The following is a 14,685-nucleotide window of genomic DNA, read 5'->3' as shown; positions in this document are numbered from 1 at the left end:
AGCTCTTCCTTTTGAGCCTGGGTGTTAGCTCTTTCGTTGTAAAATAGGACTCTAGGTGATTTTTCAGCTACTTCTATGGGGACCATTGCTTCCATTTCGTAAGAAATTCGGAAGGGTGATTCTCCCATTGTGGAATGTGGAGTGGTCCAATATCCCCACAAGACTTGAGGAAGCTCGTCTACCTAAGCTCTTTTCGCGTCTTGCAATCAGCGCTTTAACCCGACCAATATGACTTTGTTGGCAGCTTTAGCCTATCCATTGGCCTGGGAGTGTTCTACAGATATGAACTGGTGTTTTATTTTTAGGTCGGCCACCAAGTTTTTGAAGGTTGAGTCGGTGAATTGAGTCCCATTGTCTGTAGTGATGGAGTATGAAACTCCAAAACTTGTGATAATGTTCTTATACAGAAATTTCCGACTTCTTTGAGCAGTAATAGTTGCTAAGGGCTTTGCCTCAATCTATTTAGTGAAATAGTCAATCCCTACTATGAGGTATTTGACTTGACCTGGTGCTTGTGGAAATGGTCCGAGTAGGTCAAGACCCCATTTCAAAAATGACCATGGTGAGGTAACACTGATGAGCTCTTCAGGAGAGGCCACATGGAAGTTAGCATGTTTCTGGCAAAGCGGGCATGTCTTAACAAATTCAGATGCCTCCTTCTGTAAGGTCGCCCAGAAAAAACCAGTTCAGATCACTTTTTTGGCTAGTGACCGAGCTCCCAAATAATTTTCACATAGCCACTATGTACGTCTTCCATGACTTCCCTTGTGTTGGAGGTCGAGATGCATTTTAAGAGGGGTGTTGAAATTCCTCTTTTGTATAAAATATTGCAGACTAATGTATAATTTTGTGCTTCCTTGACGAGCTTTCTAACTTCCTTTTTGTCCTTAGAAAGTACGTCGAATTTGAGATAGTTGACTATGGGAATCATCCACCCTAGACGTTGATTAGATATGGTCAGTACTTCTTCTTTCTTTGATATGGATGGTGATTGCAGAGTCTCTTTGATGAGACTTCTATTGTTGCCCCCTGGTTTAGTGCTGGCTAACTTTGAGAGGGCATCAGCTCGGGCATTGGATTCCCGATCTATATGTTGACCTCAATTTCTGAAAAGTGTGTTTGTTGTTCTCGAGTCTTATCCAAGTACTTCTTTATAGTGGGGTCTTTAGCTTGATAAGTGCCGTTAATTTGCGAAATTACTACTTGAGAATCACTGAACACCACTACTATCTTTGCCTCTGCTTCTTTAGCGAGCTTCAAACTAACAAGTAGGGCCTCATACTCTGCTTGATTATTGGAAGCAGAGAACTCGAACCTTAAAGATAGCTCTATCTGAGTCCCCTGGTCACTTTATAGGATAACACCAGCTCCACTTCCAACCTTATTTGATGACTCGTCTACATACAAACTCCATATAACTGGGTTTCCTGGACTTTCGGTGTATTCGGCAAAAAAGTCAGCAAGGTACTGAGACTTAATAGCTGTTCGAGCTTCGTACCTTAAGTCAAACTTAGACAACTCTACCGTCCATTGTCGCATCCGACCTGCTAAGCCCGTCATTTGTAGGATGTGTTTTATTGGTTGATTAGTGCGGACTTTAATGGTATGAGCCTGAAAGTAAGGCCGGAGCCTTCAAGATGTGACGATAAGGGCATAAGCAAACTTCTCTATCTTTTGATAGTTCAACTCTTCCCCTTGTAAGGTTTTGCTGATGAAGTAGATAGATTGCAGCCCCTTTTTCGTCTTCCTGGACCAAGGCTGAAGCTATAGCTGGGTTCCAACTGACAGATATAGTATGAGCTCTTCCCCCTTTTTTAGGTCAAGTAAGTATGGGTGGTTGCCCCAAGAAGGCCTTAAAATCTTGAAAGGCTTATTTGCATTCCAGGGTCCATTCAAATTGCTTCCCTTTTCTTAGGATTGAGTAGAGGGGAAGTGATGTCAGAACTGACTCGGCTAAGAATCGGGATAAGGCAGCCAACCTTCCATTTAGTTGTTGGACCTATTTGACACAAGTCGGGCTCTTCATGTTGAGTATAGCTTGTCATTTGTTTGGGTTTGCTTCTATTTCTCTTTAGGTTAACATGAACCTTAGGAACTTCCCAGCCTCTACTACAAAAATATATTTTGAGGGATTTAATCTCATTTTGTGCTTCTTTATAGTAGAAAATATAGGGGTGTACGTGGATCGGATCGTGGTGGTAGTGCAAATCCAAATTGGCGGAGAGGCGACGCAGACGCCGATGGAGCCTCTATGAATTTGGAAAAAACACTGCTAGGGTTTGGTTTTCATGGAAGAGGGGCTCTGCTAGGATTTAGTTTTCCAATGAAATGAGAAAGAAAAATCTGAAGAGGAAAGGTTAGAGTTAGGTTAGTAAGGGTAATTTAGTTTAGAGAAAAGGATAAAGAAGTTCTTGACTTTTTGGTTTGCAGACGTTTAAGTTTTTGACTTTCTTAAAATCTAGACATATTGATCTCTACTGTTTATTTGAGTTTGTCAGACCCAACGGAAAAACAGACGTGACTTTCATTATACTAACCTGGTCGATACAAATGTCCACGTGGAAGAGTTTTTAAAATAGAACAAATTAGATATAGAGATCGATGTATCCAAATTTTGAAGAAGTTAGGGACTTAAATGTTCACAGACCAAAAGTCAGAGATTAATTTATCATTTTTTATTTAGTTTATACACATTTTATTTTCATTGGAATTAAAGATAAACATGAGAAAATAGGAATAAAATTGGTGATATTTTGATTCCAGAAAGTAAAAATTATTTGAAAATACATTTTTTAACTTTGAAAAAATTATGAAAATAAGATATTTTCATCTAAACATTCTTAAAAATACTCTAATATTCTCCTAACCACACACACCCATATAGACTTATTAATAACAAATTAATTAATGGTATATATGTATGTATGTATTTATTATTATTAGGATTATTCTCTACATACAATTGTAAGAAAACAAAACCCACTAAACGCGCTACTTATGTTACGGCCTCTTTAACAGGATTTTAAATCAATTCAAATCAATTAACGCGCAAATATATAACTTCCATTTTTCAAAAGATTTTGTTTTTTTTTTCGAATTTCTTGTTAAATTTGTTGGATCTCCTCCTTGTTTCGTTTTTTTTTTCGATTTTCATAGTTTTTGAAATTAAGCTTTGAAATTGTTTTGAAGATAATGGAACTTCAGAAATACACCCAAACGATTACACAAATACACCCAAACGATTACAAAAATACCCCCAAATGATTACAGAAATACACCCAAATGGTTACAGAAAAGATTACAAAAATACACCCAAACGGTTACAGAAATACACCCAAAGGATTACAGAAATACACCTAAAAGATTTAAGAAATACACCTAAAACATGGGGGAGACAGTATATTTCTTCTTGAAATATTTTAATGTTTTGCTGGTTAAGGATGAGGCACATGACAGAGACAATCTAAAAAAAAACTAGAATAACAGTAAAACAGTACCTTGAATAATGTTTCTTCGTTTTTTCTGGTGATTTTTTATGGAGATTTGTATCTTTTCTTTTTTATTTCTTCTACTCTTAGCGAGGAGTTGGAACATATCTTGAGGAAGAAGAGGAAGAGTGCGAATCTTGACAGTTTGCGTTTTGATTGAGGAAGAAGAGAAAGAGTGCGGCATAATAAACGCGTGCGTTGGACGCTCGATTTTAAAGGAGTGGTGCCCGTATTTTTTTTACTTGGACCAACGCTTAATTATAAGCCAAAAAAGCTTGTATGTGTAGCCGGCCTCTTATTATTATTATTATTATTATTATTATTATTATTATTATTATTATTATTATTATTATTATTATTATTATTTCTAAAATTGTTTATTAAATAGATAAAAATATAATAATGTATTCATTTTGTACTTAATTTTCAGCATATATGTTCAAATTTCTAGAAACAAGAGACTGAGAGAATAATCTGAAAAGTGTATTATTCAGTTGTGTCCAAGATACAGTATACAAGAGGTATTTATAGGTGCTAAATGAATCAGAGTAATAAAGGCATAGAATCCTATAATTAATATACAGATATACTACATAAATACAAACGATACTAATTGATCCTAATTGATGCTAATTGATTCTCTAACATCCCCCCTCAAACTCAAGTGGGAGCTAAGGATACCAACTTGAGTTTGGATAACAAAGTCCGGAAACGAGTCGGGTGATGAGCTTTCGTGAAAATATCAGCAGTCTGATCTAGTGTTCCAACAGCAATGAGACGAATAGCATCAATAAGGATACGTTGCCGAACAAAGTGACAATCAAGCTCAATGTGTTTGGTGCGTTCACGAAAGACATCATTATGGGCGATCTGAATAGCACTGCGGTTATCACAAAAAAATCAGTAGGGGACGATTGAGGAGCACCCAAATCTTCGAGAAGCCAACGAACCAAAACAACTTCAGCAGTGGTGTCTGCGAGGGCACGGTACTCAGCTTCTGTGCTTGAGCGAGCAGTGAACGTTTGCTTCTTAGCACGCCAAGAAATGAGAGCGTCGCCAAGAAACAAACAGTAACCAGTAGTAGAACGACGATCAGTGGGATCACCAGCCCAATCAGCATCGGAGTAAGCCTGAAGAGACAAAGAGGAATGGGCAGAAAAATAAAGACCATGAAAGAGAGTGCCTTTGATGTAGCAAAGAATGCGTAGAACTGCCGCATAGTGAGTAGTACGAGGAGCTGACAAGAACTGGCTAAGTACATGAACCGGATAGGCGATGTCTGGTCGGGTGACAGTCAAGTAGACCAGACCGCCAACTAACTGTCGATAGAGAGTCGGATTATCCAAAACAGTGCCATCCATAGGGGTAAATCGAACATTAGGCTCAAGAGGAGTAGACTCAGTGCGACTATCTGTAATCCCAGCACGAGCAAGAAGATCTGAAGCATACTTAGCCTGAGAGAGATAGATGCCATCATCGGTGGAGATGACCTCAAGACTAAGAAAATAGCTGAGAGAACCAAGATCTTTCATCTCAAAGGTACGGTGAAGTGAGGCCTTGAGAGCAGAGATACCATCAACATCATCCCCAGTGATTATCATGTCATCAACATACAAAAGTAGAAGAACAACTCCACGTTCGCTTTTACGAATGAAGAGCGCATTCTCATGAGGGCTAGAAGTAAAACCAAGACTGCATACGATAGTGCTGAACTTGTCAAACCATTCACGAGGAGCTTAAGTCCATAAAGTGCCTTGCGAAGGAGACAAACCTTATCAGAAGGACAAGGATATCCCGGAGGTGGTTTCATATAGACTGTCTTCTTCAAATCCCCATTAAGAAATGCATTCTTCACATCCATCTGACTGAGAGACCATTTTTTAACCGCGGCAATGGCAAGAAGAGCTCGAACAGACGTAAGGCGAGCGACAGGGGCAAAAGTCTCTTCATAATCAATACCATACTCTTGCGTACAACCTTGAGCAACCAAGCGGGCCTTATAACGGTCAATAGAGCCATCAGAGCGAGTCTTGATCTTGTATACCCATCTACTGCCCACAACTTCCTGATCAGAAGGAGGATCAACCAGATCCCAAGTGTGTGCTTTTTCAAGTGCCTGTAATTCTTCTTGCATTGCTTGTTGCCAATTTGGGTTTGAGGAGGCTTCTCTGAATGTCTTAGGTTCATGTTGATGAAGAATAGTAGAAAAGCAATGGTAATCAAGAAGATGAGGAGGTGGATTCCTTACCCTAGAAGAACGAGCGGGAGGAGGAGGCATGACGGTAGGAGCAGGATCATCGTCCGGTCTGGAATCATCGGGAGATGGAGAAGGCGAAGGAACAGGAGGTTGTGGAGGGTCACTCGAGATAGAACCTGTAGAATCATCACTAGGAAAAAGATCAACATTGGGGTTAGTAAACAAAGGTGACTGAGTAGTAGGAATCGACTCAAAGGATGAGAACCGAGAAAACATGTGGTGCTCCCAAAAGACAACATGACGAGATATACGAATACGTTTAGAAAGAGGATCCCAACAACGATAACCCTTGTGTTCAGTGCCATAACCAAGAAAACAACACATACGAGCCCGAGGTTCAAGTTTACTATGTTTATGAGGCTGAAGAAGAACAAAACATACACAACCGAAAACTCGAAGAGAACTGTAATCTGGGGGGGTATGATGAAGACGCTCAAAGGGAGTAACATTACCAAGAACAGAAGAAGGGATTCTATTGATAACATGAACAGCAGTAAGAACAGCTTCACCCCAAGTACGCTCAGGACACGAAGAAGAAAGAAGCATTGCACGGACGGAGTCAAGAATGTGACGGTGTTTGCGTTCAGCTCTACCATTTTGTTGAGACGTACCAGGACAAGAAAACTCAGACAGAGTACCCTGTTCTGCAAGAAAGGCTAAGAGTTTGGAATCACGGTATTCCATAGCATTATCACGTCGAAAAACCTTAATGGCCTTGGAAAACTGAGTTTTAATCATAGTAGCAAAGTTGATATAGATCTGAGGTAACTCATGGCGATTAGTCATCAAATAAACCCAAGTAAAACGGGAATAATCATCAATGAAAACGACAAAGTATCGAGCTCCGCCCATAGAGGCAGTGGGAGCGGGGCCCCAAACATCAGAGTGAATGAGATCAAAAGAAGAGCAAGCAAGAGATGAATTATTGTGAAAAGATAAAGCAGGTTGTTTGGCAGTTTGGCAAGAAATGCAGTCAAAAGATTCATTCGGAACCTAACCTAAAACACCCTGAGATACAAGAGGACGCAGTTTTCCTAAGGAGGTGTGGGCAAGACGTTGATGCCATAAGTGAAGGGTAGAGGGAGAAGAAGCAGCACAGAGATTTGGTACAGGAGGAATATGAAGACTTTCGAGTTCAAACAACCTTCCGACCTTACGTCCAGTCCCGATGATCTGTCCCGTCCGAGGATCCTGTACACGACAACCAGAAACAGAAAAGGTGACGTCAAAACCCAGATCAACAAGTTGACCAACAGAAATAAGATTGAAGTTTAATTTGGAAATGTAGTAAGTATCAGGAAGATTAAGAGATGACTGAGATATAGAACCCTTGTGTGTTGCATGCAAGAGGGAGCCATTTGCAGTATTGACAGAAGGTTCATTTGTAGTTGCAGACATGGACGAGAAAATATTACGCAACGGAGACATGTGATTAAAACAACCCGAGTCAAAGTACCATTTAGAAGTACCTGGAGGAGTCGATAAAGCAGCAGGGGTATTACCAGAAACAGAGAGAAGACGCTGTAGAAGAGATGCAATATCAGATAGAGAGACAGTGGTAGGTTCAGTAGTAGCAGCAACCGCAGAAGCAGGCGCAGGACGTGGTGGACGAGTAGGACAGGTAGTAATCAAATGTCCCGAGAGCTTGCAATAACGGCAGAACAACTGTGAACAATGGTAGCTAATATGCCCTTTCTGGTGGCATGTGCGACATTCAACAGAGGGGCATACGGAGAAAAGGTGCCCAAAATGGTTGCAGTTTCGACAGAATGTATCCTTTCTGTCTGTGGCAACAAAAACATCCGACTTTTTCATAACAGTAGTCACACAAATCAAAGAGAGGAGAGAAACTGCAATTTCGAAGCAGAGAATGAGAAATCGAAGTGCAAAATCGGAAAGAACTCACCAAAAAACCTTAGGGAGGGTCCCACTTGTCCGCCACGTCAGCGCCACGTCAGCAAACACGTCAGCGCCACGTCAGCAAAGAAAGACACGTGGCGGCACCGGAGAGGACCAGGAGAGACACGCTGGCAGGAGCTGGATGCGGGCCAAACTCGGATCGGGCCGGGACGCGCGCGGGTCGGGCCGGGACGCGCGCGGGTCAAACAAGAAGCTTTGGGCGACACGTGGCAGCGGGAGGAGCGTCCGATCAGCGCCAAGATCCAACGGCTGTTGAAGCTTCTGGATGAGAAAAGAATGGTGGTGGACAGCAACGTTTCGGCGGCGCGTGGCGGTGCGTCCGGAGGCTTCTGGCGGCGATCTTGGCGGCCTTGGAAAGCTGATGGAGAGAAGAACACGATGATGCCGGAGGTGACGAACCAAAGCGTCGTTAACAGATCGAAAAACGAGAGCAAAGAGGCACGGGTGGAATCTGGAAGGAAGATCAACTTGGTCGTGGCAGCGTCTTTCGGCGGCGCGTGGGGGCGCGTCTGGCGGCGGATGGCGGCGGTTCTGGTTGCGTTGGAATCACGGCGACAAGAGGAACAAGATGGTTATGGGGGTGACGAACCAAAGCGTCGAAACGGGAACGAAAAAGGAGGCCAAAGAACACTGCCGGAAAGGAAAAAAAAAAACAATGGGGCTATGAACTAATATTCATGAAAAAAAAAAGACCTAAGCTCTTGATACCATCTTAGAAACAAGAGACTGAGAGAATAATTTGAAAGTGTATTATTCAGTTGTGTCCAAGGTACAGTATACAAGAGGTATTTATAGGTGCTAAATGAATCAGAGTAATAAAGACATAGAATCCTATAATTAATATACAGATATACTACATAAATACAAACGATATTAATTCATCCTAATCGATGCTAATTGATTCTCTAACAAAATTAATCTCATAAATATGATAAAGAAAATAGTAATCATTAAACTTACCAACTGTAGCGAGCTTGTGCTCCGAAACCCAGGACTGAAGTGACTCCATGCTATTGTTGTTGATCTTTAATTTGTGTTGTAGTATGTGAAATAATTATATTGTTATTGTGAAAGGAAAGAGTGGTGGATATACTACTTGATATAACCGTTACAAGGAGTATAAATCGACTTTACAAGTTATAACTCGGTTATGACTTTATAAATCGTTTCAACGTTAATCAGTTTTATATTTCATCCGTTCAGATATGATGTTATTACTATTCAATGAGAATAACTACGAAAGAGCATAATTGATCGGCGCTCAATTATAAAAGGTAAGATATTATATTGAGGAGCGCTACACGTACAAGTCATTTCGGTTTATAAGTTTTATAAGTTAGGCCAAATTTAAGACGCGCGTTACTGAATTATCTTTGCGTGTTTCATCTTCGTTTCCTTTTTCAAGTTTTTTGTTAAATTTGTTCGATCTCCTTCGTGCGTTCTCTCTTTGCCTTCGATCTCCTTCTGTTTTTTTCGATTTTCATAGTTTTTGAAATTAAGTTTTGAAATTGTTTTGAAGACGATGGAACTTCAAAAATACACCCGAACGATTACAAAAATACACCCAAAGGATTACAGAAATACACCCAAATGATTACAGAAATAAACCAAACGATTACAGAAATACACCCAAAGAATTACAGAAATACACCCAAAAAATTTAAGAAATACACCCAAAGGATTTAAGAAATACACCTAATATCAGAGGGAAGACAGTATATTTCTTCTTGAAATTTTTTAATGTTTTGTTGGTTAAGGATGAGGTACATGATAGAGACAATTTAGAAAAAAAATCTAGAAGAACAGTAAAATAGTACCTTGAATAATGTTTCTTCATCTTTTCTGGCGATTTTGATGAAGGAAAAAGAGAAAACGAAAAGAGGAGAAGAAATTTCAATAAGAAAAGAAGGAGGAAGAGGTGGTGTTGATGACGACGATAACGAGATAGAAAAATTACGAAAAAGAAGAAGAAGAGACACATAGAAAGAAGAAGAAGCACGGAGAAAGAAGAAGAAAAAAAAGAGGCACAAAAAAAACGTGAAAACAGCGTGAATATAAATAACTTGTATGACTTGTATGAAAAAACACTTGTATGTGAAAAATAATCCTATATATTATATATACTTTCGCAACACACTAAATTTATAATACTAATAACTTAAGTATCGAAGTGTTTGTGTAAGTATTTTTTTTTTTTTGCTTTTTTCCCGCCGTGATAACTCTTGACGTGATAACCACTCTGGACGTAATTTAAAATATTAATATAATAAAAAGAATCATTCATGTAATTAACATAAGGTAAATATTATAGTGTGTAAAAAGTGATGTTTATTTACAAAAAAAATTAAAAATTATTATTTAATTTAAAAAATATAAAAATAAATAATTTTTAAAAAATTAAAATTTATTATAAAAAATAAATTATACAAAATTTAGACAAAAATTTATACACACCGTAGAATTATTGGTCTCAACATAATTGGTTTTGCCATTTGGCGGCTATGATTAAATGCTCAGCCGCAATTGACCATATGATGTAAGTAGAGATTAAATTACTTGCAACTAACACAAGGTAATGAAAATAGGTAGTAATTCATAAAATCAAATTAAAGTACGTAGATATCTAGAACATGTTTGTTGTTCAACAATAAAATAGTAGATAAGAATAAGGAATATTGATTCTTTTGGGTTAATTATTCTTGTAGCAAATTAAGAGGTTTAGGACTTATATTTCGATCAAATTCGGTGTCTTAGAAAATTTGAGAAGCATATATATTAGAGGTATAAACAAGTGGCCTTCATTTCTAGTGACCAATAACTAACATACAACAAAGAAGCTAAGAACATATCATATATTCTCTCTAAGATGCAAATTGCAACTGGAAAGTGGAAAGGTACGAAGAAAATTCAGAGAACGAACCATGCATGCATATGTATTATAGCATTATAATTCTGACTATATGCAAATAGGAAATTAAAATTGAACAAATAAATATAAGTGTATAAAATAAAGCTTTAGGCACGTGGTCAAGCATCAACGTAACTATTGATGGTCTTAATCCATGCATGGAGGTCACGTCTCTCTATTTGTCGTTATAAGCCCAATTTCAAGTTTCATATATGATTTTTTATCATACTTTCCCTTAAATTAATTATATATAAAATATACATGATAGTTTTCTATGATAGGTTTTCATTATAGCATGAGAATATTTCTCTATATTATTTGATATTTCATGGCCATAATAATGCAAAATCAGCACCAATAATATACCCTACACAACGCATTCTTAGCCACTTGTAGGTGCGTGGTGAAGCGTCAAATCAATCTCCACAATATTGACAAGTTCTAATTGGCTGCTTATGGGACAGCCTTCAAAAATTAAAGTCAAACGACACCTCCCATATTTCCATGGTTTAGCTCCTCAAATCAACAAAATAATACTTTATTATTATTATTATTATATGATATGATTCTAACTTGTGAACCAATTAGAAAAGTATTACAAATAGTGACTTTGAAATATCAACACGTAAACTGCATGCTTTACAGTTATAAGTTCCAACAACCAATATCTCCTTCTTCGCTCTATATAAAGAAGCTACGTTTAGGACATCAAACACAACATTTTCAAATCAACCTCTAAACATATACATTAAACCTCATCAAATACGTCTTAGATTTTAACCATTACTTTTTCTTACAAAACATTATTGGCCATAAAAGTTCAATGGCAGCAATGCGTTTGCTCTTCAATTTTCTCGTTGTTCCCTTCTTTCTATCAACTTTTGTTTATGCCTATTCTTCAAATGATGTTAAACATTGGTGTAGCCAAACCCCAAACCCTCAACCATGTGAGTATTTCTTGACCAACAACCCTAATCACCAAACCAAACCTATTAACCAAAAAAGTGACTTTCTCAAGATTTCATTACAACTTGCTCAAGAGAGAGCACTCATAGGCCATGCAAATACTCTTTCACTTGGCACAAAGTGCCGTAACCAACTTGAAAGAGTTGCATGGAATGATTGTGTTGACCTCTATCAACAAACCATTCATAAACTCAACAAAACCCTAGACCCTAACACCAAATGCTCCCAAGTTGATGCTCAAACATGGCTTAGCACTGCTCTCACAAACCTTGAGACATGCAAAGCTGGCTTCTATGAACTTGGTGTTCAAGACTATGTCCTTCCTCTAATGTCCAACAATGTTACTAAGTTGCTAAGCAACACTTTGGCTCTTAACAACAATGGTGAATCTCATCAACAGCCAAGTTACAAAGATGGATTCCCAACATGGGTCAAGCCTGGTGATAGAAAATTGCTACAAGCATCTTCTCCAGCATCTCAAGCGAATGTAGTGGTGGCCAAAGACGGATCCGGAAAATACACAACAGTGATGGCAGCCATAAATGCAGCACCAAAGAGTAGCAGTGGAAGGTATGTGATATATGTGAAGGCCGGGATATACAACGAGCAAGTAGAGATAAAGGCAAATAATATAATGTTAGTGGGAGATGGTATTGGAAAAACCATAATCACCGGCAGCCAAAGTGTGGGAGGAGGCACCACAACCTTCCGTTCCGCCACCGTTGGTAAGTAGAAGAAAATCATTCCAATCATCTTTGTTTTTCTTTCCTTTACTTTGAACAATACTAAACTTTGTGAGTTATTTTTGTTTTAATTTTGACAGCTGTAACTGGAGATGGATTTATTGCTCAAGGCATGACATTTAGAAACACAGCAGGTGCAGGAAATCATCAAGCTGTTGCATTGCGTTCTGGATCTGACTTATCAGTTTTCTATCAATGCAGTTTCGAAGGTTATCAAGACACATTATATGTTTATTCTGATAGACAATTCTTCAAACAATGTGATATTTATGGTACTGTTGACTTTATCTTTGGTAATGCTGCTGTGGTGTTCCAAAACTGTAATCTATATGCAAGAAACCCTCCAAACAAAATTAACACCATCACTGCACAAGGAAGAACCGATCCAAACCAAAACACCGGCATTTCCATTCACAATTGTGTGGTTACAGCTGCATCCGATTTGAAAGCAGTGCAAAGCTCAGTTAAAACTTATCTTGGAAGGCCATGGCAACAATATTCAAGAACAGTTTTCATGAAGAGTTCTCTTGACAGTTTGATTGATCCAGCAGGTTGGTTGGAATGGAATGGTAACTTTGCATTAAGCACGTTGTATTATGGAGAGTACATGAACACTGGACTTGGATCTTCAACCGCAAACAGAGTTAAATGGGGAGGTTATCACGTCATAACCAATGCTGCTGAAGCTTCAAAATTCAGCGTTGCAAATTTCATTGCTGGCAACTCATGGCTACCTTCCACTCGTATTCCTTTCACGGCTGGTCTTTAAATATTCTTCTTTTTCTTATATATCTCTTCATTATTATTTTATTATTTTTTATTTTTTGGTTAGTATATATTGATTTCTAAATGTTGTACAAGCAAATACATTAGGAAATACTTTCATTTCATTGTGATTGTTTTCATTATTTGTTATAGATTTTGTTTACGAGTATACACACAAGTAATTCCTTGTGTAAACTTGTATGAAGTTTCTATGTAGCTTTTGAGATTGAATCGTAATAATATTTTTTAATTAATTTATTCTTTTTAATTTGTTCACAATAAGTACATTGAACATTTATACTATTCGGATAATTATGTTATTTGTTATCAGAAAAAGATTCAAATTATTATAATTTTTAACGTGTTAAAATTTGATAAAGGTTTTAAGTTTAACTAATATGTATTTTGAAAAATACGTCTTATTTGTCAAAATTTTAATATTTTATTTTAATAAATATATAAAAATTTCGTAAAATATTTAAACCTTTTTTTTTTACAAAATTTTTAATTAATAATATTAATATATGTCATTATTTTACGGCTAAATTAATAACATATGAAAATAACTTCTTTTAGTGGCCCACTTAATTAATAAGATTTTAGGAACTTTGTTGTACCTTTAAAGGGTAAAGTCAATACTCAATAGTCATATACTTTTTAAGGGAAACCACTTAATTATCAATTGACAATTTGACATCGACCATATAATAATGTATAATCTAGCACGTTCATGCTTGAAAAATTAAGCATGTCATTTTTAACAAGAGGTCTAACTATATCACCAAATCAAAAGTTCCTTCATTATTATCTTTCCGTATGTTTTTATTATGTTACCATGCATAAATATAACATTAAACAACAGATATTGTAGCACTTTCACATCCTCATTTTATATCTTAAATCGTTATTTTTTTGGGTTGAATTATGTACTTTTAAGGGAATTTTCTAACAAAATAAAGTATATCAAATGCAAGACGCCTTAAAAAAATTAATTATATTTGATATATATTACATGTTTTAAAATTTTAATTATTTTTTCTCTTTTAAAAATAAATTAATTATTTGATATATATTACATGTTCTGAAAATAAAGGAAGGATAAGAGTAATTTCAGGAAGTAAAATAAATGAGTTTTAATAGAAGAGAACTCAAAATGTTTAATAAGGAGTTTTTTGTAGGAGAATTTTATTCTTATTCGTTGAAGTTATAGTATAGAGATACTATATATACATCTCTAAAATTGTAATTAAAGGCAATAACAATAACAATATCCTTATTCACATCATCTTATAGAGTTAGTTAGAAGAAATCTTTCATATTATTTTTTCTCTTTACAAAATATATAGAGTGCATTATTGTGAGTAGTGTTCAATTTCATATTACTTTGTATCTATTAGGAGTCAAAATTTCTCTGTAGACTCAACAATTAGTATCAAGAGCCAACGTTATATTATTCATTATTTACGTGGTAAAATTCAACTTTGAATATAATGACTTCTACTAGTGGTAATATCAAAGTAGGCAAATATGAAATCGAGAAGATTAATGGGAAAAATAATTTTTCTTATTGGAGGATGCAGATGAAAAATCTGCTTATATCACAAAAATTACACAAGATACTGGCAGGAAAAGAGAAAA

General features: G+C 36.8%; 2 protein-coding genes across 2 annotated transcripts; one reads left to right on the top strand and one right to left on the bottom strand.

Annotated features, from left to right (window-relative positions):
* Positions 1-4,243: 4,243 nt before the first annotated feature.
* Positions 4,244-5,089, bottom strand: LOC130963422 (uncharacterized mitochondrial protein AtMg00810-like). Its single transcript, XM_057889542.1, has one exon. The coding sequence runs from the start codon at positions 5,087-5,089 to the stop codon at positions 4,244-4,246; it is 846 nt and encodes a 281-aa protein (XP_057745525.1).
* Positions 5,090-11,305: 6,216 nt separating this feature from the next.
* LOC130960712 (pectinesterase 2-like) lies at positions 11,306-13,315 on the top strand. The gene is made up of 2 exons (XM_057886160.1): positions 11,306-12,264; positions 12,363-13,315. Exons 1-2 carry the CDS (start codon positions 11,397-11,399, stop codon positions 13,049-13,051), a joined length of 1,557 nt encoding a protein of 518 aa, XP_057742143.1. The 5' UTR covers positions 11,306-11,396; the 3' UTR covers positions 13,052-13,315.
* The last annotated feature ends 1,370 nt before the right edge of the window (positions 13,316-14,685 follow it).

This window comes from Arachis stenosperma, chromosome 2 (assembly GCF_014773155.1).
Source record: "Arachis stenosperma cultivar V10309 chromosome 2, arast.V10309.gnm1.PFL2, whole genome shotgun sequence".
Classification (NCBI taxonomy): Eukaryota; Viridiplantae; Streptophyta; class Magnoliopsida; order Fabales; family Fabaceae; genus Arachis; species Arachis stenosperma.
This window is presented reverse-complemented; position numbering and strand designations above follow the sequence as displayed.

Bases quoted from the DNA above. Each gene is read 5' to 3' on its own strand.
- LOC130963422 (XM_057889542.1), bottom strand. From the start codon at position 5,089: ATGATAATCACTGGGGATGATGTTGATGGTATCTCTGCTCTCAAGGCC.
- LOC130960712 (XM_057886160.1), top strand. From the start codon at position 11,397: ATGGCAGCAATGCGTTTGCTCTTCAATTTTCTCGTTGTTCCCTTCTTT. The intron at 12,265-12,362 runs GTAAGTAGAAGA...TAATTTTGACAG, and splicing joins CTTCCGTTCCGCCACCGTTG to CTGTAACTGGAGATGGATTT.